General features: G+C 33.0%; 1 protein-coding gene across 1 annotated transcript in view; it reads right to left on the bottom strand.

Annotated features, from left to right (window-relative positions):
* The window catches only part of LOC115879382 (leucine-rich repeat and guanylate kinase domain-containing protein-like), an 83,705-nt gene that overhangs the window by 9,821 nt on the left and 46,626 nt on the right, over positions 1 to 27,258 (bottom strand). The window contains exons 8-12 of the mRNA XM_030896171.1: positions 25,222 to 25,379; positions 16,647 to 16,818; positions 11,881 to 12,024; positions 9,540 to 9,645; positions 5,784 to 5,937 (exon numbers count right to left, since the gene is read on the bottom strand). Of these exons, the coding sequence (XP_030752031.1) occupies positions 5,784 to 5,937; positions 9,540 to 9,645; positions 11,881 to 12,024; positions 16,647 to 16,818; positions 25,222 to 25,379 (734 nt within the window). The remainder of the gene's footprint in view (positions 1 to 5,783; positions 5,938 to 9,539; positions 9,646 to 11,880; positions 12,025 to 16,646; positions 16,819 to 25,221; positions 25,380 to 27,258) is intronic.

The following is a 27,258-nucleotide window of genomic DNA, read 5'->3' as shown; positions in this document are numbered from 1 at the left end:
GATTTCTTCTATTTGCGAGTTTCAATTTAGCCAACCAGTATTACTGTAGCTGCCATTTGCAACTTTGTTGCGATTTGTGATTTTGCTGCGATTGTGATTTTGTAAACTGGGACCGCGATTTCTATCTGCGAGTTTGAATTTTTAGGAGTTGCGATTTGCGATATTGTTGCAAAATAATTTTGTGGTCTATTGAAACATTTTATAGTAAACTGCGATTGAATTTTCTCTCTAACATTATTTATTTATAGAGAAGGTATTATTTTCTAGGGCCACGATCAATAATACACCGGGTGTTTCTCTCCCCCTCTCTCTCCCTAACCCCTATAACTTTTTTATATTTTCAGATAAAAAAGCGAGATTTGGTATGTTAGTATATGACTTAAATTAGTATTGATTGACGTATTCAATTGTTTTTAATCACTTCCTGTTTCACCGGAAATGACTACAACTTTTGATTTTTAAATGACACCCTCGGTATTTTTTATTTTATTCGATAGAAAATGACGCTCTGAATAGAATGGCATATCACTTTTGACATTTTCGCTTAAAAATATCGTATTTTAAATTTCAATATAGAATGTCATAACTGTGTTAAAAGCACTAATTTTAATCAAGGTGACTTGGAAAAATAGATTTGATCGTCTATAGTTTTTCGCGTCTTCTCCTAGCCTGTTAAAAGATGCCCAAATCGTATCTTTAATCATATCTCAATTTTTTCAAATGGAGTCTGGACCCGAGAGTCTGGCCATTAATTTTTGTGGGGGTGGAGGGTTGGTAAGGTGGTATGGGAGAGGGTTAAAAATATTAAAAAATCGTAACTCCAAAATTACAGTAGCTAGCGAAACGCGGTTTTCAATTTAAGATTGGGAATAATATTTGCAACAAAATTTGTAATAATATCAAAATCAGTCAAAGTCGCAGTTTTTGAGATAATTGAAACCAAAAGAACTGCCTACCAACTTTTTATTAACATATTTTAGTAGGGGCGGCTATACGTGCCTCCCGGCGCCAATTTTTTTTATATCATACTATAATCACTTCGTCTATTGATATATTAATTTGGCCTTCCAACTTAGCTTGGATAAAACAGTTAATACGATACAGACACTACAGACAGCATCCATAGTCTAGGAGCTAGTCCATGTCACGTGTACCGTTGTATGTCCCCTAAATTTTGTTGCGGGGATTTGTTAAGCACCTGTAAAAGTAGTTGAGGAAATTGGTCACATGGTCCAGAACATGGTCATTTGGTCGCCATATTTAAAAATGGCTGCCAAATTCTAAAAAATTTTTTTTGACTATATTTCCGTAAAAAGTGCTCCAATTTTGCATTTTTAAAGATCAACTTACTCCTCTTATGAAGAAAAAAATTGTAATTAATTTACTGACAAATGTATTAGTTACTGGGATATTTTTAATATTTCCACTTAGCGGAGGAATTTGGAATATTTTCTTTAATTTTATTGAAATTACACATTCTTGTGAGTAATTTCAGGCGATTAAAAAATCAGTGAAGCACTTGGAGTACTATAGGCAAAGCCTCTCATAAAAGTGATCGCATAGACATTGTTTTTGACGTTTACAAGGAAAAAGCGTGAAAGGATTTGAGAGGGCTAAGCGATCGCGGAAACAGCCTGTGGAATATGGAGCACCAAATGACAACACACCCCTTCCTGTGGATTTTGACGCTTACTGGGCCTTCTGTCAAAACAAAGAATTATTGCAGTCATACTTTGTTGATTGGGTATCCCGGAAAAAAGATTCTGTCACTGCATCTATTCCCATTTACCTGGGTGACGTTGTTAAAGATGGTCAGCCAAGGTGTTTCAGTATAAAGAATGGCAGAATTGAAGAACGTAGTTATTTGTTCTACCGATACTGATGTTTTTGTTAGTGCACTTTACCACTACTTGCAGAAGTGGAAAAGTGCAGGACTTAAAGGGCTTTATGTTGCCTTTGGAGTAGGAAAAACGTTGCGGTATATTCCATTTCACTCGTTTGATGGCAGATTACCACTTAATGTTTTCACAGCTTTACCTGCTATTCATTCTTTAACCGGTTACGACACTACAAGCAAGGTTAGTACAAAATTAGCAGTTCTGAAAGTAGCAGAATCGTATGCTGAAAAGCTCTTGTTAGAATTTAGTAAAGAGCCATTAAATGAAGAAATGGAAAAACAAGCAGAAGAATTTTTGGTCGTGCACTTTCATCAAACTTGAGTACAATGGATAAGTTGCGTTTCCATCAGTTCCATCATAAAAAAATTACGAAACTTTCAAGATTTGGCCCCTACTTCAAGATCAATCCGTCTTCACATAAAACGGAGCTACTTGCAATTCTACAAATGGATTCATGCTTTGGAACCATGTGAAAAACTTAATCCGTTGAACTATGGTTACATAGAAAAAAGGACCCTGAATATTTCCTAGTCCATGTAGTTGCCAGATGTGCTTCAGAGAAACTGTATGTCTCTGTAGAAAATTAAAAATAATGTGTTGCGACTTTTGTAAATGTAAAAGTAGTGTTTTAGACCAATGCAAGAACCCTCATACATAAGTTAGTAAGTTTTCTGCTTAAACATCATAATTTTATGCATTTGAAAAATTATACTTGTTGCGCATTTTTTTGCGAATACGTCTTATGCATTTAAAGCGTTTGATTCGATCCCACACAAACGTCTTATACAAAAAATGGAAAATGTGGGAGTTTTGGGGATTACAAGCACACTTTTTCAATCGTATTTAACACAAAAGTTAACGGGGTGTTTAGTACTTCAAATTTTGTAAAGTATGGTATTCCTCAGGGTACTGTTCTGGGTCCTGTTCTCTTTTTAATATATTTAAATGATTTTTTGGAAATAAAGCTAAATAGTGGAAACATGACGTCGTATGCGGACGATACCGTAATCCTATTTGAAGGGAGAACGTGGCAAGAAACGGTCATAATGGCAAATCAAGGGCTGCACGAAGTTAAATGTTGGTTGGATGAGGATTACCTGACTCTGAATGCGAATAAAACCGTGGCAGTTCCATTTAATGTCCCGGAGAGTTTTTTTTTCTAACTTACATAATATAAACATTGAGGGTGGCTATGTTGAATATCGGAATACTACAAAATATTTAGGTTTACATTTGGATGGCAATCTAAAATGGAATAATCATATTAACATTTTAACTTCAAATATCAGAAAGCTGTTTTATTTGTTCACTCAATTAAGATTATATATGAATTTTGAAACCTTAAAAAAGATATATTTTGCATTTGGCCAGAGTTTATATGGCATTACAGCGTGGGGCTCTGCTTATAAAACATTACTAAAGAAAATAGAAACAGCACAAAAAATTCTTTTAAAAATAGCTCTATTTAAACCATATCACTTTTCCACTAAGGAAACCTTTGCATGTTTTCAAGTACTGGATATACGTCAACTATACATGAGAAGTGTAATAATATACATGCATAAATACAAAAAATCGACAAGTAATAATATAATTGTAACAATATATTTACTAGAGCCTATTCAAGACAAGATTCAAGCATACCGTTTATGAAATTTAAATTAACACAACATTGTTTACTTTATATTGGTCCAAAACTATATAACCTTTTACCTGTGGATATAAAAAATGCCACAATGATGCGGTTTAAATCTTTAATAAAAAATGGATAATATCAAACCATTCCTATCGCAATATTATCTAAATTCTAAAAAAAAACTATTCTATTAGTGACTCTCTGGTATCCGTGCCTTGTAGTGCTGACAAGATCGGTAGTATTTATTTGACTTGTAATATGTAAGTAACTCTTTTTATTTCTTATTTTTGATTATACATATAGTGAACTTATTATGTAACGGCTAGAGTTTAGTTTACGCAACAAATTTTCTTTTTTTATTAATTATTGTTATTCCCACGCACAAGCTCTCAAGCTTATGTGGGATAATTTTGAAAATTGTTTATAGTTTATTATAATAATTGTACATGTTTATAAATAAATAAATAAAAAATAAATATAAACTTGGAGAAAGTTATACACACTCGAAAAAAAAAATATATATATACAGGGTCCGGCAATAGTGCGTCGGGCATCTGTAGCTCCTAGAATAAAAAACTTGGGAATTTTGTTTAAGTGCAAACCTAAAGTATGTACTAGGATGTATTTCAGAAAAATATTTTAACTTCTATAGGGTGGCTCAAAAAAGTGTGAGTGGATCTGGATGATTGTTTTTAAATGGAACACCCTGTATATTATTGCATTTTTGGCTTCCTTTCAGATCATTTTACATAATCCTAGAACATGAGTAAATATATTTCTATAATTTCAGAGATATTAATAAATAAATAAAAATTATATATTTTTCAGCCTTTCTTAAAAAAAATTATTAATAATGCCAAGAACTGTCCTGAAATCAAAACTATATTAGATATTTACTTTAGATGGTCTGTACTTACTTTGCTACAAATATGGAAATCGTAATTCATACAGGATGTTCAAAATTCTACGCCAAACTTTCTAAAATATAAAATAATTTTTCTTTGTTTTTTTAAATGGAACACCCTGTATATTATTTTTTCAATAGATGGAGAATTAAAAAATTAACATTTTTTGCCTTTAGAGTATTTCAATATTTTTAACGGTTCCGCAGATATTCCCGGTTTTGTATTTCATATGGCAGTTTCTACAGTAAATTTTTATCAAAGCCACCCAATGATTTTTCTCCAATATTTTACCATTGAAAGCGCCATATGAAATAATACTGCGGGTATCCGGAAAACTATTAAAAATTTTGAAATACTCTAAATACAAAAAATGTTAATTTTTTAATTCTCCATCAAATAAAAAAATAATATACAGGGTGTTCCATTTAAAAAAAACAAGAAAAATTATTTTATATTTTTGAAAGTTTGGCGTAAAATATTGAACATCCTGTATGATTTACGATTACCATATTTATAGCAAAGTAAGAACAGACCATCTAAAGTAAATATCTAATAGAGTTTTGATTTCAGAACAGTTCTTGTATTTTTAATATTTTTTTTAAGAAGGGTTGAAAAAAATATATTTTTGATTTATTTTTTAATATCTCTGAAACTATCGAAATAGATTTACTCATATCTTAGGATTCTGAAAAATGATCTGAAAGGAAGCCAAAAATGCAATAATATACAGGGTGTTCCATTTTAAAAAAATCATCCAGATCCACTCACACTTTTTTGAGCCACCCTATACAAGTTAAAATATTTTCCGGAAATACATGCTGGTGCATACTTTAGGTCTGCACTTAAACAAAATTCCAAAGTTTTTTATTCTAGGAGCTACAGATGCCCGACGCACTATTGCCGGACCCTGTATATACTTTTATTATTTTGAAACGAATTTTTATTAGCGCGCTTAAAACGCTCCATGGTTCCATATTTTTAAATTATAATTTCCTCAAAAGAACTACAATTAAAAAATATGTATTCGCAAAATTTGTTTGTGGTCAAAAAATGAGTATAATAACCTTTAAAACTAAAATCCCGACCGTTTGTTAGGAAGATATTAAAATATATAAAAAATTAGTAACATGTCGGCCATTTTTAAATATGGCGACTAAACGACCACGATCTGGAGCGTGTGACCAGTTGGTTTTTAAGCTCTTATACATATTTAATAAAACGCCGCACAAAAACTTAGGGGACATATAACTGTACACGAGACATAGGCTAGCGCCCGCACTACCAAGTAGACTTGATCCTTTTGAGTTAATTAAAGTATACCCAATTATTCGTTTTTGTACTTACTACAATCCATATACGTTTGGTGTTCTAAATAAAATTCCGTCGTCACAGCGGAACGAGTATCCCACATAGGTTTAGTTCTTTTTATTGCAGAAATTTGTGGACCCATACAGGATATATTTTTCGACGGTTGAGAACTACTCACAGATTTTTCTTCCTAAATAGAAATCAAAATGATGCATTAATTTTTCGATATATTTTAATACTTATAACCTAGTGCTGTACATCAGATCCGGATCCTTTTTCAATCCGGATCAGATCCGGATGTGATCCGGATTTTTTAAAGTGTACAATCCGGAACCGGATCGATCCGGGTATATACAGGGTGCTACAAATTCGAGGTACGAGCATTGGTATCTCGGAAACCGTAATAGATACAAAGATGGTTAAATTGGGACAGAGTTGCGCCTTGAGATGTTCACCAAGATGCCATCAAAAAAGTTTAAAAAATTTCAAGGATTGCTGAGTTTTTTGGAAAAAACGGATTTTTTGGAAAATTAATTTTATTTTTTCCTGTCATTACTTTTTAGAAAATCAAAAAAATAATTACACATTCTCATTGCTACTTTATTAGGGCTATCTGATAGTACTCTTATTGCCAACTTAATTTTTTTAAATACGGACCTGCATTTTTTATTTCATTAAGGCATTAAGGTTTTGAAAGAACTCGGTCTCCTGAGTATAATGATATGCCACACTTGATACTTTTTTGTTTTGGGTACCTTAACGACAACAAAACTATTTAATTATTATTTGAAATAATTTCAAGTACGACTCTGGTTTTTTAAATTATTTAATCTGATTATATTCATCGCAACAATACTGATCAGCGCTAATTAACATTGAATAAGGAAAATTGAGCCAATTCAAAGATTCAAATAAATAATATCCAGGTCAGAAATTTAAAGATATTATTTTTAACTTATTTATTGTGAATTTGGAATCTCAGTGTACGATCTAATAATATTCATAATATTAGTCGTAGTTATTATAAATAAATCAACTTCTATAAACTAGTTTCTAATGCTCTACATGTTCGAAAGGGTTACCACCCTCCCTAATGCACAATTTTTTTTTGTTCAATCTTATTTATTGTTTATAGCTCTTTGAACATAACTTCTTGTTATAGTTCCGAATGCATTTTGTACTCTTTATTGTAAATGTTGAAATGTATTGATTTCACTTTTACAAATGACGTCAGGTAATGCCCCTTTAGTTATTGCATTTGATTTTCCGTATTCAATGTTTTACCCCACGTCATTGTTAAGTTTGAAAGATTAATTATCAATATTGTAACGATAAATAGACTAAATCTTTAAAAAAAAGAGAGCCGGACTTGAAATTAGTTTAAATAAATTATGTTCAAATGTGCAAATGTCCCAAACAAAAATAATATTAAGTGTGGCATATCATGGTACTCAGGAGACCGAGTTCTTTCAAAATCTGAAATAAAAAATGCAGGTCCATATTTAAAAAAATTAAGTTGGCCACTGTATCTCACAAATTATCCGCTAATTTGAAAATCTAAAAATACTATCAGAATAAAATTATATAAGGATTCTTGCCACTTAACTGCTAATATAGAAATTTAATTCTACGCTGTGTTTGTCATAATGCGGATCAACCTGCTCTCACTACCGGTTTCGGAGCCCTACTCCATCATCAGGTGAGCTTGGGAGATCCACAAAATGACAACCACAGCGCAGAGAGGGTTTGAGCAGGTTGATCCGCATTATGACAAACACAGCGTAGAATTAAATTTCTATATTAGCAGTTAAGTGGCAAGAATCCTTATATAATTTTATTATATACCTCTACTGCAAGAAATTTGTTTTCTATTTTTTAATACTATCAGATAGCCCTAATAACGTAGCCATGAGAATGTGCAAGTAGTTTTTTGATTTTCTAAAAAGTAATGCCAGGAAAAAATAAAATTGATTTTCAAAAAAATCCGTTTTTTCCAAAAAACTCAGCAATCCTTGAAATTTAAAAAAAAATTGATGGCATCTTGGTGAACATCCTAAAGCGCAACTTTGCTCCAAATTAACCACGTTCGTATCTATTACGGTTACCGAGTTACCAATGCTCGTACCTCGAATTTGTAGCACCCTGTATATTCGGATTTAAGATCCGGATTTAAGTCCGGATTTAAGATCTGGATCCTATGGAAAAATTTGTTACGATTGTTGAACCCTTTGAAAAAGCAACTTCATTACTATCAGCCGAAGAACATGTAACATTATCGATGGCGTCTTTAGTGACGTCTCTTATGATGACTCTTATGACGTCTTTAGTGAAAAATTTTTAAGTTATAAGTGAAGATGATTTACTATGCGAACCTGTAAATCTTTTTAAAACCACTGTTACTGAAGAAATAAATAGAACATTCCAGTTGAATATGAACGATATGAACATAGAAGATGAAGATGCAGACTTAACAATTTTTGACAAGTCTTCAATCATTGATCCTAGATTTAAAAGCTCCTTGCCTGAAAATAAAAAAATGCACTTAGATATCTGGAACTGATATTAGAAAGATGTAATAATTCACGCAAAGAAGAGCGAAATGCAGAGAGCTCAAGTGCAATGGATTTTCTCTTCCCGAAACCATCAAGCAGAAATAAGTTTAATGAAGTTGAAAGATACATTCAAGAGCAAGATCTCGACAAAAATAGATGTCCACTAAAATGGTGGGAAGCCAATGAAAAAAAAATATCCAAAGTTGTCAAATCTAGCGAGAAAATTCCTGTGTATTCCCGCGACCTCCACACCTTCCGAAGGAGTGTTTTGCACACAATACTCTTCTATACCGGGTGCGTCTCAAAAGTGACTCGCCCCTATAATATTTTTTTTCAGTTAAAAAAAACGAGATTTGGTATGTTAGTATGACATAAATTATGATTGATCGATATATCCAATTGTTTTCGGTCACTTCCTGTTTCATCGGAAATGACTACAACTTTTGATCTTTAAATGGCATTCTCGGTGTTTTTTACTTTATTCGATAGAAAATGACACTCTGAATAGAATGACATATCATATATCAAGTTTTGACAAAAAAATCGTATTTTAAATTTTAATAATTTTTTTAATTAGTATCTTTGTTAGTATTTCAAACTGTAAAAGTTGACATGAATGACATGCTATGTAATTCTATTCAAAACGTAATTTTCTATCAAATGAAGTAAAAAATACCAGAGGTGCCATTTAAAAATCAAAAGTTGTAGTCATATCCTGTGTAACAGTAAGTGACCGAAAAGAATTGAATATATCAATCAATCCTAATTTATGTCATATCCTAGCATACCAACTCTCGTTTTTTATCTAAAAAAAATCAAAAAAGTTATAAGGAAGAGCCAAGCCACTTTTCAGACGCGCCCGGTATAGAAGTACCTACTTGTAGGCTGAATTTTTTTTTGAGCCATCCATAATTTTTTTTAAATATCTGCCTCTTTAAATACGGTATTAAATACATATAAAGTCGTTGAAATTTTAAAGACAATTCATTTTAAACTGATTTAATATATTTAGAGAAACAAGTTAGAGAAACAGAAATTTGAAGTCATCTTCAAATGCTTCAAACATTATATTAATAAAGTAATTCAATTAAATCAACATAAAGTTGACTTTAAAACCTCTCCTCTTATCATTTAAAATAGCTGCTATTTTGATGGTTACTTTTTCAATGTAATAAAAAAGTAGCCATAAATAATTACTACTATTTTATAAATAAAACTTTGAATATGCCCAGTAACTTACAGGGTCAACGACCAGATCTTCAATGAATGATCCAGTGTCTTCCGTGAATGTCGTGAATTGCGTACCCAGTGATGTTCTCATCATATCATATTCATCATCTTCAGCTCTATAAATAAATTTAAAAAAAGTTTTGTTTCGAAAAATTCGATAAACAATTTCGACATTTTGGACTTTTTACAAAAAAAGAGCATCTGTTATGTAGATATGAATGAGATTGAAGCTTTTAAGTCCGAACCAGGAAACGCTCGAGTCAGGAAGCCAAGAAGATGGCAAAATTCTGGGATTATAGTTAAGGACAACACCAAAGGTTGGAAACCAAAGGTTCCAACTAGAGGTGGGCAAAGATTGAACGAGTTGTTCATCTGAACGAGTATTAAAAATGAATCGTGAGATTCGATTCATTGCTTGCAATCCGGTTCGTTCAACTGAATCGTGGCCAGCATGGATCCATAATATTTGAACGATGAGCCGTAAAAAGAATCGTAAAAATTGAATCAGATCACAATGCGATTGTGCGTTCAAAGAATTGTGAGAATTGATTCATTGCTTACAATACGATTCGTTCAATTGAATCGTGGCCAGCACGGATCCATAAGATTTGAACGATGAGCCGTAAAAAAGAATCCTAAAAATCGAATCAGATCACAATGCGATAGTGCGTTCAATGAATCTTGAGAATTGATTTATTGCTTACAATACGGTTCGTTCAACTGAATCGTGGCCAGCACGGATCCATAAGATTTGAACGATGAGCCGTAAAAAAGAATCGTGAGAATTGAATCGGATCACAATGCGATCGTTAGTTTCTACGGCGCGGCACCGGCGGCGGTGATACAGGCATAACTGCAGGCACCAATATTTGTTTCAAAATCTCTGAAGCCTTCTTACGCACACAATAGTAACGCCTAAAAAAGAAACGTACAAAACAAATTAACACTAAAGATACAGTCATTTTCCACACTGCATTTAGTATTATTTATTGCAAGACTATCGTCATTTGTTTAACCTACTAAAATTGGAATATCTGCATTGTTATATAAAAAATACGGGCCAATAAATCTCCAGGGCATTCTGTCGAGCCTTGGATATTGTTCTTCTTACTATACTATGATGTACTAACTAAATACAGCTAAATGTACTAACTAAATACAGCCAGCAATAAAGTAGCTCTCAAAATGAATTTAACAAAAACTAAAGTAATGTACAACGAACTAGTAGACAGAAAAAACATTCTAATATATAACACAAAACTCGAAATAGTAAAAGAATGCATATACATGGGACAACTAATACACAGCTCGGGATTTCTACAACCAGAAATCAACAGAAGAATTAAGTTAGCATGGAGTACTTATGAAAGAACTTCAATCATATTCAAATCTAGAATGCCACTTTATCTAAAGAATAAAACAATCGACCAATGTGTACTACCAGTCATGACCTATGCATGCGAAACCTGGACTCTTAAAAAGGACATTATAAGAAAAAACTGCAGGTCGCACAATATTCAATGGAACGAAATATGCTGCAAATAACCAAGAAAGACCGTAAAAGAACAGAGTGGATACAACAAAAGACCCAGGTAATAGGTAGATGTCATCCACAGAATCAAATCCCTCAAGTGGCAATGGGCAGGACACCTGGCAAAAAGGACAGACAACAGATGGAAATTACAGGCTGGTACCCACGAGGAAATAAGAGACCTAGAGGAAGACCAAACCTGAGATGGGACCATGATATTAGGAAATTAGCAGGGATAACTTGGGCCCGCATAGCCAACAATAGACAACAATGGGCCCAACAACAAAGAGAGTATCTAAACATGTGAAGGAAACTACAGCAGTATTGAAAATGGTTTAATAAGCTGAGAATGATGATGACTATGATGTAACATTGTTTGGAGCATCATGTATCACATAGCCTTGTCACAACTACCCGGCATATTCGTTTGCCCAATTCGTGGATGTAACATATTTCAAGCTATGGGTAGGTGCTTATCTGCAACTCCTAGTAATTCGGTATATTCAGAATCGAGAATTATCAAGCTGACCAAGATGTCAAGAGCCCAGACCATAGCTGAAATGTGAGTACCTATACCATTGGTACCTTATTTACCCCAATAAATGCTTAAGGAAATCACTATTTGCGACATTAACGAACATCCAACTTTCTTTAAAATATCATATAACACTTATATTTTATTATATGATTAGTTGACCCGATAGTGAACTAAGTATGAAACATATTCGAACACAAACTTGAAATGATAGTACCATCGTCTCAGATAATTCTCTGTCCGTAGACGATGATGCTGTTATAAAGATAAATTATATGAGCATACCCTTGTGTACACACATGATCCACTATTACGTCTAGAATAGATTCTACTTCCTTTCGAATGAAAACAGATCTCTCAGCAGCGAATTGTTTACGACACTCCTCGGCAACAATCGGTGAGGGAATTAGCTTCAGGGTTGTAGCATCCCTAAAAACAAATAAAATAAAAATTGTATTTAAAGTAACAGAATTAATTGAATTTGCACAATAAGAAGCTAACACAATAAGCGGTTTTCGTTGTTAATAATTTTAATATGTACTCGTTTAAATTAAAAATTATAAAGTACATTATGCTTGTACACGTTTCTATTTTTCCAGCAAGGCTAAGCTGGATGCAACCTAATTTATACAATACGAGAATTCCGAAATGCGCTCAAAATCGATCGATTTCAAAATATATGATCTGTAAAATGAGCGAAGCGTATGGCTATGGAGCGACTGATGGTATTTTTGATGGATCAAAATTTTGAAATTTAATATAAAAATAAATAATTTGACCACTTTCTATATCTAGTATTAATTTATGGTACTACCAAAGATTAAAATAAAATTTTTGGGCCTGTGATTGAGTATTATAAATAGTAAAAAGTATCTACTAAGTTAATTAAATTAAAATAATGTATATCAAAAATGGATAGACAAAAATAAACACAGCCTTTAACACCATTGTATAATTTGGATTCCAAACAAAAGTCACATTAAGCTGTAGGACAAACACATTAAGCAAAGCAATTTTCAAATTGCACAATATTATAATGTCGTTTTAATTTTAAATCCGCTTCGTTGAACTTTAATTACAGTTCAAGTTCTTTTCCATTCGCGTGATGTTCTTTAACTTAAGCGATTTTTAATTAAATAATAACAATACGAAACAGCAATATTTCCAATCGGAGAAAATATTTTAATTTATTTTTTATAAAACAAGTATTAGAATATAAAATGTAGGGTACTAGATATCGAAACATTATTTAATCAAAACATATATTTCCTATTTCGCTTGTCCTAAATAAATTGATAGTAATGGAGTTATTGCAATTTTATTAAACACCACATATTATGGCATTTATTTTATAGATCCTTTATTCTGAAAATATTGTTATAGAGTATACACATTTCTTAAGATCAACTCAATAACCATCAATTCGAAGTTAGTCAAAACATGCCTAGAGAAGCTGAACAAATTAAGTAAAGAAAATAGAGCCCTCCTATTATGGATGTCAGCCCACCAAGGGATAGAAGGTAACGAAAAAGCAAACGATCTAGCTAGAAAAGGAGCAACTAACTGGACTAGAACCGTTTTGCTTCAAAAGTGGAAACCAACTTAAAGTGGAACGGTCTAAGACACCCAAAGAAATTTTTTCAGGACTTATAAAATGTAGAATATAGAATGAGTGGGAGGGAGGGTTAATCACTGCGACCTTAAAGATCTATTGTGTCCCCCTTCCTTGAGTTATAGCTCATCATACAGTCTATAACCCGTCATACATGTTGAAGGGGAGACAGGGTATTTCCCATCCTCCTCTGACAACAGATGTTCTTCCTCCGAGGGTATACACCCTTCCACGGTTAGAGTTTGGCCTGCCGGCCTGCCGTGCCCTTCACAGTCAAGAGTTTACCTCAGGCTGAGGTACCCGTGAGGTGAAGGCTGGAGGATCTGTCTTAATTTTCTCCGCCTCTTTAACATGGTCCATCCCTAGACCTGATACCGGTGTTCTCCCGTATCTATAATAGAGGATCTATCCCTCTTTCTCTATTGCCTCCTTGGATTTGAGATCAATTCCTATTGTGAGAACCTGACTATGAAGCTTCTCCCTCAAGTTGATGACTCGCCAACTCGATGTCCTTACATTGGTGTTCTGAGTCTAGATAAGGCTCAGCAGAAAGGTGGTGTCTTTTCCCTTGCTCCTCGGCAGAAAGACCATGATGGCCGCTCCTTTTGAGATGTTTTCTCCCTTCACTGCAACCAGTCCCGGCCTTTGCCAATTTTTAAGCTTACGTGCAATTTCCAAACTGACCAATATTTTGTAGAACGTTGTTTTACAATTCCGGTCGCCACTACTTTGTCCAGTGTCGCCTCCTCTAAAGCCGCTTACTGCTCAGTGGTCAGGGCTACTTTGGCAGCACCGCCATTTTCACTTGTTCAGCAATAGAGGCATAGGAAATGATACGTCCCTGATTGCCTCCCGGTGTTGGACGGCTTTCCATGCTGGCTTTTTTTTCTGCTTGCCGGAGCAGAGGTAAGAGATTGTCGTTCCCTCTCTTGCCCTTTGGTGGAGATACTACCACTACCAGGCTGTTTCACACTACCAGGCTGTTTCTTGGTTCCTTCACTCTCCCCTTTTCCAAGCAGTGTTTTCGCTTTTGCTTCTTCTGGAGCAAGTCCTTCGTGGAGCAGTCGGAGGTATCTACTAAAACCTACTCTCAGAGGATCGTCTATATAGCCCGCCTGATTGATCCAGGTCGGGTAGACCAAACGGTAGCTTGTGTCACTTATTGGGTCTAGAGCAGGGTTTCTTAAAGTGTGGTCCACGGACCCCTTAGGGGTCCATAGCGTGTTTATCAGGGGTCCGCGGTCCGCGTTACGCCAGTTAACTGTAAACATATTTACTAAGAAAAGAAATAGTGTAGGGCGGCGAATTTGGTAGGTATTTAATCACTAAACACTAAGCGATGAGCGTAAGGATAAAAAAAAAACAAAGTTGAAGCTGTTCCCTTATCAAACGATGTTATTCATTCTAGAATTGTTGAAATGTCGTCAAATGTTTTACAAGTTGTTGAAGAATTAATTGCTTCACCGTTTCCATTCAGCATTCAATTGGATGAAAGCACCGATGTCTCACAATGTAGCTAACTCTTGGTATTTGTCCGTTACGTACAACAAGACACACGTAGTATTAGAGAAGAGTTTCTTTTTTGTAATTCGCTTTGAGAGACTACAAAGGCTTCAGATGTTTTTGAAATAACAAAAAGGTTTTTCAACGAACAAAATATAGACTGGAAGACTAAACTTTGTAGTATCTGCACCGATGGAGCTCCCGCAATGCTTGGTAATACATCTGGTTTTACGGCTTTGGTTAAGAAAGAGATCCCTCATGTCATAATAACTCATTGTGTCTTACATCGACATGCCTTGGCTTCACGGACTTACCTATATTTCTGAAGAATGAAGAATGAATGAATGAATGCTTCCTGAAAAATGTCTACATATGTCAAAATAATGAACTTCATCAGAGCAAGAGCCTTAAACCACCGCGGCACCGCCTGTTTAAAAGACTTTGTCAAAAGATTGGGTCAGAACATGAAGTGCTGCTTTACTACACAGAAGTTCGTTCGCTGTCAAGGGGACAGGTCTTAAAGCGGTTGTTTGAGTTGAGGACAGAAAAAGAGGGTGGAATCTGGTAAATTTGCAAATTTTCCGATGTTTGAAGAGTTAATAGCACGGTGACGGCAACACAATATCAAAAATGCTACAGAAAGAGGTGCCTAAGCATTTGGATATATTGCAAACTTCTTTTGAAGGCTACTTTGACTTATAGAATCGCTTGAAAATGAAATGTGTGTGCGGGGTCCATTTATAATCGACACGGATAATATCAGCGAAAAAGATCTCATTAAAGATGACTTAATTGACATGAGATCAAAAGAAGTTTTGAAGCTGAATTTCATGCAAATGATAATATCAGCGAAAAAGATCTCATTAAAGATGACTTAATTGACATGAGATCAAAAGAAGTTTTGAAAGCTGAATTTCATGCAAATGATCTTGACAAGTTTTGGTGTTCTTTAAGTCAAACTTACCCTGTTCTTGTCAAGCGAGCTATGTCCATTCTGATACAATTTGCTATTACGTACCTTTGCCCCGTGGCAGGGTTCTTGGTTCTGGTCTCAATAAAAACAAAAAGTCGCAACCGATTGAACGTCGCAGATAATATGCGCCTTGCCTTGTCGAAGATAACCCCACAATTTAACGTTCTCATTGAGGCTAAACAGCTGCATCTTTCTCACTAATTTGCTTGTGTACGTGTAATAAATCTACTAATAAACGTTTTCTTTTTATGTAAATAAGTTTTTTTTATTTTCCTCTATTATTTCTGATAGGGGTCCGTGGAATTGTACAAATTGCGAAAGTGGTCCGTGACTACAAAAAGTTTAAGAAACCCCGGTCTAGAGGTAAGCTCCCGACCTTTGCTGGAGGAGGTGGTAGCTTGTGTACTACTTGTGGAGGATGATCTCGCGCAAGTGTCCCTCTCCTGTAGTTCCCTTTGAGTTAGGTCCCTTGGAACTTTCATTATTAGTGTTCCCAGTGTCACTAAGGGGTTTCCGCACAGCTTCACCGGTGGTGTTTTTAACGTACCTCAATGAACACATCAGTAGATTGAAACTAAGAAACAACGGCGAATGGAGATTCTACGGGGGAAATGGAGAAACACCAGAACACCTCATCATTGAGAGCGCCGAGACGATAACCATTCATGCATTGATATCGCAAATGGAGAACAAACCTCTATAAAACCGTCTCAGATATTGAATTTTATCAAAGACCTGAGACCGATGAGTTATAACTCAAGAAAGGAGGACACAGAAGGAGTTTAAATAAATTAGTAAAGTAAATTATTATTACACTTATTCAACTATGTATTTAAAATGTGATATGTGTTTTAATTATGAATATGTGTGATGAGATTTTAACAAGCAAAAATACTTAAGTATTATGATTCAAAAAGGATATTTCTATATTAATATTAATAGTACTTACGCAATAATACTTACTCGGCTTTAATGGCATATAAAGTTTTCAAACCTTCTAAAAGTGCTCGAGGAGTACTGGGAATTGTCAAGACAAGTCTGGTATTTAAAAAAGTGTTTCTAAGTGCTAAACCCATAACCAAATTAGTGTAGAAAATAATGATGTCATATTTAGCTTTTTGGAATTCACTATGAGCTAAAAATATATTAACGATATATACCATATGATCGAAAAAAGACGGCGTCCAGTTGGCTGGAAAATTACGATCGATGACATTTCCCATATAAATTTACATATAAAATGACTGCGATCTTCATTTCATAGCCGTCACTGACGCCGTTTTTTTCCATTCATACGGTATTTCGTATGACGCATAGAAACTATGATTGCCAGGTGTTGCACAGACCCGAGAGCAGAGTACATAAGAAAAATATTAATTTTACTTCTGTAAAGAAAAGGGCGGAATGAAGATATGGTCATTTAAAAACCATTTAATGTTAAAGCAAAAATTCAATATCAGAGGAGTTCATAGTAAAAGACCGAATTTTAATTTTCTTTAAAACGGTATGAACATTTCAAAAAGTATAAACAAGATTAACCATTTTAGAACAATCAAAACATTTTATGAAAAATACATTTTTCTCGAAATGTTAATAATAATGTTTTTCCTCTTGTAAGACAATCCAGGAACGTACTATAACTGTTAATTTTTTCATCCGTTACATTTGTTCTCTCCAAAATCTCATTCCAAAATTATTATAATTTCAAGGAATTTTCCAACTAGTATAGCCTTAATACAAAGTCGCTGTTATGTATGGAAAGGATCGATTATTAAGTAAAATATAGCAGGTAGGGGAGCGGGGGGTACGTTGTTACAATTTTTAGATAATTGTCAATATAACTAAAGCTTTTAAATAATTTATACATTTGATTGCTTTAATCGTTAGTATGTCTATTCAGCTATTAAAATATGATTGAAAAGTTATTAAAATTTATGTAATTTTTTCACAATGAACAATTTAACCAAATGCGTCGATTGTAACAACTTACCCCCGATTTGGGGCTAGTTGTTACAGCTTCGGGGCACGATGTTACGGTAGATACATAAACAAAATCATCAATAATAAATCATTTTTTTATTATTTCAAAGCGTTATAAACAAAAGATATCACTTAAAACAGCCTTTAACATTTATGATTAATTATAATATCTACAGCATCGAGAAAAAGATCCGTGTATTTCATTCTGGAAAACACGAACATCAGCGGAACTGAATTTCCAGCAGCATTTATGGGACATGCAAGTATTATAAGTATTCTTCTTTCGGCAGATGATATCGCATAGACCTATTTTTGTCCACGGATAGCAACTATTTTTTAGGCTTCTGTACCTTTGTGACACCTGTTTCGTCAACGTTCCATATGCGCTAAGCAGTGAATTCATATTTTTGGAGTAAGCCTTGCAGATTGTCAAAAAATCTTTAACGTTGGTTCCGGCCCAGCCATATTATTTTTAAGCCAGATGGGGGGAATATTTGTTAATTTGAGTTTTACAGCACATTAGTAAGCTAGTTTTCGGACTTCTGTTGGTAGTAATCCAAAATATATTTCTAAACTTTTGAGTAGATAAGAAGCCAATTTATGTTCTGTTTCTTGTGAGAATACCAATCTAGGTTTAACGCAACCCAATGAACAAGATTCGTTGTTTTTGTTTTTTCTGACATAGCTGGATAAGGCCATCGGATACAAGTTAAACATTTCGCTTAATTTACGAATGTCCGTTTTATTTTGCAGTACTTCTGCTGCAGCATATTCATAGACATATTGACTAATTGTACCTCTTTCTGTGTTTCTTTTATAGTTTCTCATTCTGAAAAAAAAACAAAGGGTATTTATAATTTTTAAAATATGAAGACGAACGATACAAGGCATGGTATTTTTTTGTTACATGTAACAACTTACCCCAAAAAATTGTAACTACCTGCCCCATGGCACGTTTTTAAATATAAATTGAAGGCAGCATTAATGGATCTCGATAGTTGAAAAAACAACATTGCAAATTAAAGGTAGATGTATTATGAACGTTCAAGGTTTAAATTTTTGAGGAAATTAAAAATATAGGCATCAGAAATCAAAAATTTTGTAAAGGATTTGTTTACTTACTTAGTTCAAATCGAAACACATGCACACAACTTAGCAGCTTGGCGCTTTGGGGGTCACTGATCATTTTTATGTAATGCACGATGTTATAAGAAAACAAATGAGTCCACTTATATCCACCAAAGAGTTTAAAATCTCGGTAAAAACGGCGTGTAAATTCTTACCCGTGTAACAACGTGCCCCCTGCTCCCCTACCGCAAAAAGTTAAATATAAAAATTATAGGGTTTATAAATATCTATTAGCGGGTAATAAATTTAAGTTTACAGTGTCGGTTATAAAGTCGTGGCACATTAAAGTTTCATTTTTTTTAAATGGAACCCCCTTTATATTATTACATATTTCGGTTCCTCCTTCAATTCTAAGCAAAAAGCGAAATAACACAATGTACCTCATACCAACCGTTTCCGAATTATTGACTTTTAAAAATATCACTTAAACAATTTGATTTAATTAATTTCGATATGTTCAGTTTTATTTTCTGCCGAAACTGTGATACTTAATAATATTTGACATTAGTTCTCAAGTTCACATTTATAGATGTATAAATTGATATGATACAACTTTATGACCGACCCTGTATACTTAAATTTACTAGTAGCTAATAGGAATTTAAAAACCCATTACAACAGTATCACAGTTTCGGCAGAATGGCATCATTAAATCAAACCAAACACATCGAAATTAATTAAATCGAATTGTTTAAGTGATATTTTCAAAAGTCAATAACTCGGAAACGGTTGCTTTGAGGTACATTGTGTGTATTTTGACTTTTGCTTAGAATTGAAATATGTAATAATATACAGGGGGTTCTATTTAAAAAAATGAGACTTTGATGTGCCACGACTTTATGAACGACCCTGTATACTTAATTTATTACTAGCTAATAGATATTTAAAAATCCAATAACTTTTGTATTTAACTTTTTGCGGTACCTCCTATATTTTACCTAATCGACCGTTTCCATACATAAAAGCGACCCTGTATAATTCAGAAATGGAGATATGGTAGGTATAGTCTGTCCAACGACAAAATCCTTGACAGTGATAGATGTGTCTGTCATTTTAATTTCAAAGTAGTTTATTTTATTTTACAAAGAAATAAGTTGTTACAATTGGAGCGATTGGAGCGCATAATATATTTAAATTTTTAGTGACAAGTGATTACTTCAAAATATTGTGAAAAAAACTGTAGAAATCTAATCTTGGTTAATTAACTGTAATCTTAATTTTTTCTGCAGTACTAAAATGTATTATTTACCCAAGAACAGTTAACCTAATAGGACTGCTCATTCAGCCAAAAGTGTCCGCCAGGTGCATGCGAAAACTACTCGCTTTGTGACGTCATTGTAGTCCTTGTCATGGTTATTAGTCCTTATCCGGCAACCAATAATACACACACGTACATTATTGGTTGCCGGATGCAAAACGTTCATTATTTAGTTTATTTATTTAAACACCTTATATGTATACAGTATAGAAAATTAACTGTATAAATCGTATTAAATACTCGGATAATGCATTTTTAAGAACAGCAACTCCCAGCATCACCTTTTGCAAGCATTCTTTTTAGAGTACTTCCATATTTTGCTTTAAAATAATTAATAAACAATATCGTAGGCACTTAGTAAGCACTTTGTCACAATCCACAACACAAAATGAACGTATATACACTCTATAGCTCTAAAAACTTTAAAGACACCTTTTTCACTTTTAAAATTAACAAAATAATTAACTCAAAATTTCTCAGCCATAGGCAACTAATAATACACACTATCATGACAAGAACTACAATGACGTCACAACTGTCAGCTGAAGCGCGGGAAGAGGCGAACGTATGTCTTATGAGGATGAGCAATTTTATTAATTTACCGTTCTTGTTATTTACCTATCGTGTGATGTTTGGTTTATTTTACAGATACTCCAGTTTTTGGTAGCATATACGAGATGGTATACAACTTTATTTGTAGCTAATACAACTCTCTGGCCATAGTCTCTAGCAAAGTGTGTCTCTGGCGGTCTCTGTGCACGAATATTAACTGTAAACTATGGTCTGGGTCAACACTTAATATTCTCTCGAGTTTTCCTCCACTTAATTTTAAAAAACACGAAACACAAGTAACAACACAGTCCAAAATACAAAATGCAAAATATTTATCATTCCTATTTGACAATAATTTGACACAAAATTATAACCTATAATTGGCAAGAGTTTGACAACTCTCAAAAATCATAAGTCGGGTTCATACGCACAGGCGTCCGTTTGTCGTTCATCGTTGTGTCAAACCAATAATACTGAAATATGATCTGTCATTTTTGAAATAAACCAATAAAACTGGTTAAAAACAACAAGAGACGACGCTTGGCGTATTTATTTATAAACCCATCCATAGTTAACTTAAAAAATATTAGAAACTTTTTTTAGTGAAATAAATGGATTGGTATGGAAGTCATCTGCTTTTTTTCTGTCATCGTCTGTCGAAATCTTACCTGAGAAAAAAAAACCGAGTATATGTCTCTGCATAGTTCTGAATTTTCTGTTACTTTAGTTTTATGTTTCCTAAAAATCGTTACTCTTTTACAAAATATATAAAAGCATTTCCTTAAAATATTTTCAATGGTTCTTGTAGGTTAACTTTGCTCGGTTTTAAGTGACTGACCTGACAATGGACTTTATCCGTCCAGAAACTAGTCTCGCCACTTTTTTGTTTTTAATTTAATTGTGAACAATGGATTATGAGAAGTCAAGGTCTTTAATTATTGTCGAGAATTACTGTCCCCTTAAGAAAACTAAAATTTAATTATGTACTCATACTCTGGGTTCATAGATATTTGATTGAAAATTAGATATATTATTTGTAAATCTGGACCCTCACTCGTAATATATTCACTAAAGCGTAGTTGACACGGTCAAGGTGTACTTGGATCAAATACACTTAGGATTTTAAATCAGTTGGTAAATCCAAACTGCCTCCAAGTGTATTTGATACAAGTAGTACTGTAGTACATTTTACATGGTCGATCAACAAGGCTTAAGATACAGCATAGATTATTTTTAAAGGTGGTTACATAGTAATATCATTATCTATATATTCATACTCTTCACCACTATAATGTTTTATAAGGTTGTCGATATACCTATTATATTATAATAGGGTAGAAGCACCGGTTGTGGCCAGGTTAAGGGATTTTTAGAGTTTGACTTATCAGAAAAAATATTTGTAGTTAATTTTGGAGATAAAACAAAATTTTTGGTGCTTCTCCAAACATTTTTCTTTCAAAGTCTGCTTTTATTGTAAAGATCTGTATTCTTAATAAACAGAAAATAGGCATTTTATGAAAACATACGATTTTTCCCATTTGTGGCCACCTTGTGCCAAATGTGGCCACATTTACTACCATTTGTGGCCACATTCTTGCAAAAATATTCTCTATATTGAATTTTGCAGATAACTAAGCAAATAATATTATTTTATTTATTAATTTCTTTAAAAAAGACAAAAAGAGATATTTGGTAATTGTTTATATTTTTAATAAAAAAGAACATGAATGTTTAATCCTATAATTCTTAAAACAAATGAAGTGATACCTAATATCTTATTTTGTTTTTTGGCTATGTTATACAAATGTTTAATAAAAATTAGGTACATATTAATACTAATTTAAGGAACAATAATAAGCAAAGTACATTAATTTATCAGAATATTCTTGAATATTTGTTAGTTCATATACACATATACTTGTTCCACATATACACTTCTTGAATTGACTGAATTTTTTAGATTCCTCAATTTTCATTGTTATATCACTCAGTTTGTACCAAAACAAGTCATTTTTACTTCCAATTGCCGCAGATTTGGACCATTTCGCAGCTATAATATTCATTATTTCCAATTTGTAATATATTCCCTGGATTCAACTGATTCCCCTACTTTAAAATAATAAAATTTCCTATATTTAATTCAGCAGATGCCACAGAAGTTTAAGCTGGCGTTGCGTTGGTTTCTGTTTTTAATTTCTACTAGGAAGATCTTTTTATTTTCTTTAAATTTTATTTTAGTTGTTTTCTTTTTTGTAGAGTTTTCATTGCCAGTTTGTTTTTTTTTTCTCCTTTCCCTTCATTAATTCAATCCACTTATCATAAGTAACGACTGATGGTAGATGTAGCCTCTTTCTTTTTAAAGATTAACATCTTCCCGGGCATCATCCTTAGGTTCATAATTATTTCTAGTCTTCTTTTCCTGCATGGTTTGGTCCTGAATCATCTTCCTCTGAATTCTCATAATTTTTATTTTCATTGCATTCGTTCATATTTATTCCATTTAGTTCTATATCTATATTATTTTCTATATTCGTTTTCTCATCTGAAGGAAAACTTGATGACGGTATAGGTTCAGATTGGTAATCTTGGCCGATAATTATTGTATTTAGGATATTACTATATTTAGGTCCTATTATTCAGCATTTATTAAAATCTGAATAATAACAAATAAGATGTTCTTCATATTATGTTGTCCGTCGTTTGCACTTACATTATAAAGCTAAATAATATGTGGCCACAACTAGATTTCGATTGCACTATTTTTGGCCATAAGGCTACAAGTAGAACAGAATTAAAATTTTATTACACCTTTTGTGGCCACAGAAACAATTCCTAAATATTAATTATTTAAATATGATAAATTAAGAAAATAGTTGCCAGATGTATAATATTTATAAAAATCATGGAAAATTAAACCCCAATACAGATTATTGTTAATAATTTGAGTTCTACTTACCTAGCTATCCTTAAGAAATGGGTTAAGAAAACAGCATCTAGTAAATATGTGGTACTACTTTTTGGTCTAACGGCCGACTTTTACACCAAATTTGAATATTTTCTATTGGATATGGCGCAGGATATATCCATTTAGAAAACTATAGATGCACGGTTGTCACAATGGCGCGAAAAAGCTTAATTTTTAAGATTTTTTAAAGAAGTGGCTACAACAGGGTCAATGGCCACAAATGGTGCTTCTACCCTACTTAAAAAAACACTATAGTGGAGTGCTTTAAGCCTTTATTGGATACAAACCTCGGAATTCATTTACTATGAACGAATTTTTAGAAAAATTTTTGCATTATGTTGCTAATAAGATATATCACAAAGTTTACCCATTTAAATCCGTTGCTTTCACTTTAGTATTTAAATAAACACACGACAAATGCATACATACAAGATGGCTCCGTGTTACGAAAAAGTATCAGGATTCCTATTTGAGATTTTCACTCCTAACCTTTTACAAAATATGTGTTTAATGGTAGTTCACATTTCAAAAATATTTTTTACAGATATACAGGGCGAGACAAATATATTTGTACACTTAAGTTTTAGCTTTATATTTGTTTAGTTCAGTGAATTTGCTATAAACTTCCGGTTCTAAAAATACCTTAATACTATAGAGTATACTAAGTGGTTTTTGAATTATGACCACGTCCATGAGGACGTCAATCTAGACGTCCAGGAACCTTCGTATGAGAACTTCTAATCGAGACGATCCACTTATTAACAGAATAAATAGCTAAGAAACCGCTTTTCAAATTTATAATGAATTGCCCCTAAGGAACGTACATATTAACTAACGGACTATAAGAAGAAGACTAAATAAAGCAAATCTTATTTCAAGAAGGCCTGCTTCGGGATCAGATCTTACTGGATCTGTTGACTAAGACCAAAAGCAAAGGCATGGTCTTATGTAAAAATTACGAAAAAATGTTAGTGTCTTCTTCAAAAGTGAATATCTCCAACAAAAATAAAGCTAATGAGATGAACTAAAAATCAAACTATCGATAAAAGATGTATCTAGATGATAAAATAATTTTTAAATTTCTTGCTGTTTTAACATATTCCACAGGGTGTTCCAAACTTTCATCAAAATATCAACGTTTTGTTTTCCCTCGTATAATTAACAAATGGGGAGTTTCATTTTTAATTTAGAAAGAGATATTAAAAATCCCAATAATTTGGCACATACTGATTAAAAAATAATCAAAATCGGCCCACTATAACAAAATATATTAAACTTTAAAATGCATCAAAGTTTTAAAGTGCCCATTTGTCGTGCCGGTGAATGTATTTCAAAAACTATACGTTTTAGTCATATACTTTAATGAAACTCGCCTTTATTTTTTTACTAGAATCCGAAAATCAATTAATATATAGGGTGTTCCATTAGAAAAGAACACAACTTTGATGTGTAACTTTTTTTGGGGACACCCTGTATAATTCTATATATTTGTATAGAATGCTTTCAGTTAACCTACATATGCTGCCAAAATTTCATTTCGATATAAACTACCACTCTCCTTGGAGCTTCCGCGGCGTATGAGAGGCGCCACCTTGTATATCGATATCTATTAGAGTTGATCAAAAACATTGTAAAAAAGTATAAAAAATACTAACTGAATCCGTAAGATGCTCCATAAACTTGTTCAAACAATAAGAACTGCCCTTCCTTCAGCATTGTCGAAAATGTTTTATCGTCGATATAATAATAATGCTCCCCTTCAATCTCGTTCTCGTGTTTCTCTCTAGTGGTGTAAGGAATCCCTATAGCCACTCTGAAATAATCATAATATATAGGTAATAACACAGAGTAGTAGTAAAAATAAGTCACTATACCATACAAAACTAAACAGTACAACCTCTTTAATTCTTAAATTATAAATAAATTACCAGGAAATTTGCCTTCGAAAACATAATTATCTCCCAAGACACATTATACAGAGTGTTTCCTAGGATGGGTATCTCGGAAACTACTGGAGATAGAGAGTCAGTTAAATGGGGAAAGAATTGCAGTTTTGTGGGATCATAAATATGCACCTTTCAGATTTTCAAAAAAGTTCATGGCTTACTAGATATTTCGAAAAAAACAAATTTTGGCTATTTTAAAAATTGTCCCTAATTCCATTATAATCTATTTTAGACAAAAAGTGTTCAGATAAAAGTTGTAGATAATCACATTCCTAATGAGATTGTGTTCTCCGATTTTTTCTAAAGCCTGTCATTTTTGACACATGACACAAACATATGTTTTTTTAAATGGAAACCATAGTTGGCCATGACGTCATAAATAGCGTCATTTTAGCTTTTCAGCGATATAAGCTATAATATGTTTCTTTCACAAAATTACTGAGTTATAGCCAATTCTTATCTTTCTTGACTAATTTCACTTAGTTAGCCACGGAAAGAAGTTCAATCGTCGTTGCTCTCACAAATGTGAAATTGTCACATCCAATCTTTGTAAATTAAAATAAACAAAAATTGTAAATACGAGTTTTTCAAATGAATAAAAGCGTGTAGGATTATTGGTTCAACTTTTCTTGGCCATACAGTTTCGAGGGTACGTTGACCGGTGAACGTTACTTAGTTTTTTAGAGAACGGTTTTCAAGACATGTTAGAAAACTTAAATTTAGATACTCGCGCATTAATAGAGTGGTTCCAACATGACTTTCATTATGACACACCAAACCCCTCTCCCACATTGTAAGAAATGTTAAAAATTATTTCATTATCATAATTATGTAGACTCAGGGATAGAAAGAGGTGGACCAATTGCATGGGTCTCCTCGGCGTCCTCGGTCACCTGACCTATCCATTTTAGATTTTTTTATACGGTATGGTCACAGTATGGTTAACAACAAGGTTTACTAAAGGACTTATGAACTCATGAGAGGCACTCGAAGAGGCGAAACAGGAGATGTTTAATTAAGTCGACCGGTCGTTCTGTGACAATAGCTAGAAATTCAGTTTTAAAAAGATGCATTTATGTACTCAAAACAATTGCGGATTTTTTGAACATTTCCTAAATTAACTTAAAGTGTATGTATTGATAATTTTTTTAACTTTTAGTTTGTGCAATGTAAATTGTAAAGAGCTGTTTAATAAAATATTTTGTCTTTTTATAAGTTATAAGTCATAACAAAATTAGAACACCATTGGAAACCGTTCTCTAAAAAACGTAAGTAACTTTCACTGGTCAACATATCTTGTATGGTCAAGAAAAGTTGAACAAATAATCCTACACGCTTTTCTTCATTTAAAAAAAAATATTTACAATTTTTGTTTATTTTAATTTACAAAGATTGGATATGACAATTTCACGTTTCTGAGAGCAACGACGATTGAACTTGTTTCCATGGCTAACTAAGTGAAATTAGTCAAGAAAGATAAGAATTGGCTATAACTCAGTAATTTTGTAAAAGAAACATATTATAGCTTATATCGCTGAAAAGCTTAAAAAATGACGCTTTTTATGAAGTCATGGCCAACTATGGTTTCCATTTAAAAAACATATGTTTGTGTCATATGTCAAAAATGACAGGCTTTAGAAAAAATCGGAGAACACAATCTCATTAGGAATGTGATTATCTACAACTTTTATCTGAACACTTTTTGTCTAAAATAGATTATAATGGAATTGGGACAATTTTTAAAAT

This window comes from Sitophilus oryzae, unplaced genomic scaffold (assembly GCF_002938485.1).
Source record: "Sitophilus oryzae breed Bouriz unplaced genomic scaffold, Soryzae_2.0 scaffold_1576_pilon_pilon, whole genome shotgun sequence".
Lineage (NCBI taxonomy): Eukaryota > Metazoa > Arthropoda > Insecta > Coleoptera > Curculionidae > Sitophilus > Sitophilus oryzae.
This window is presented reverse-complemented; position numbering and strand designations above follow the sequence as displayed.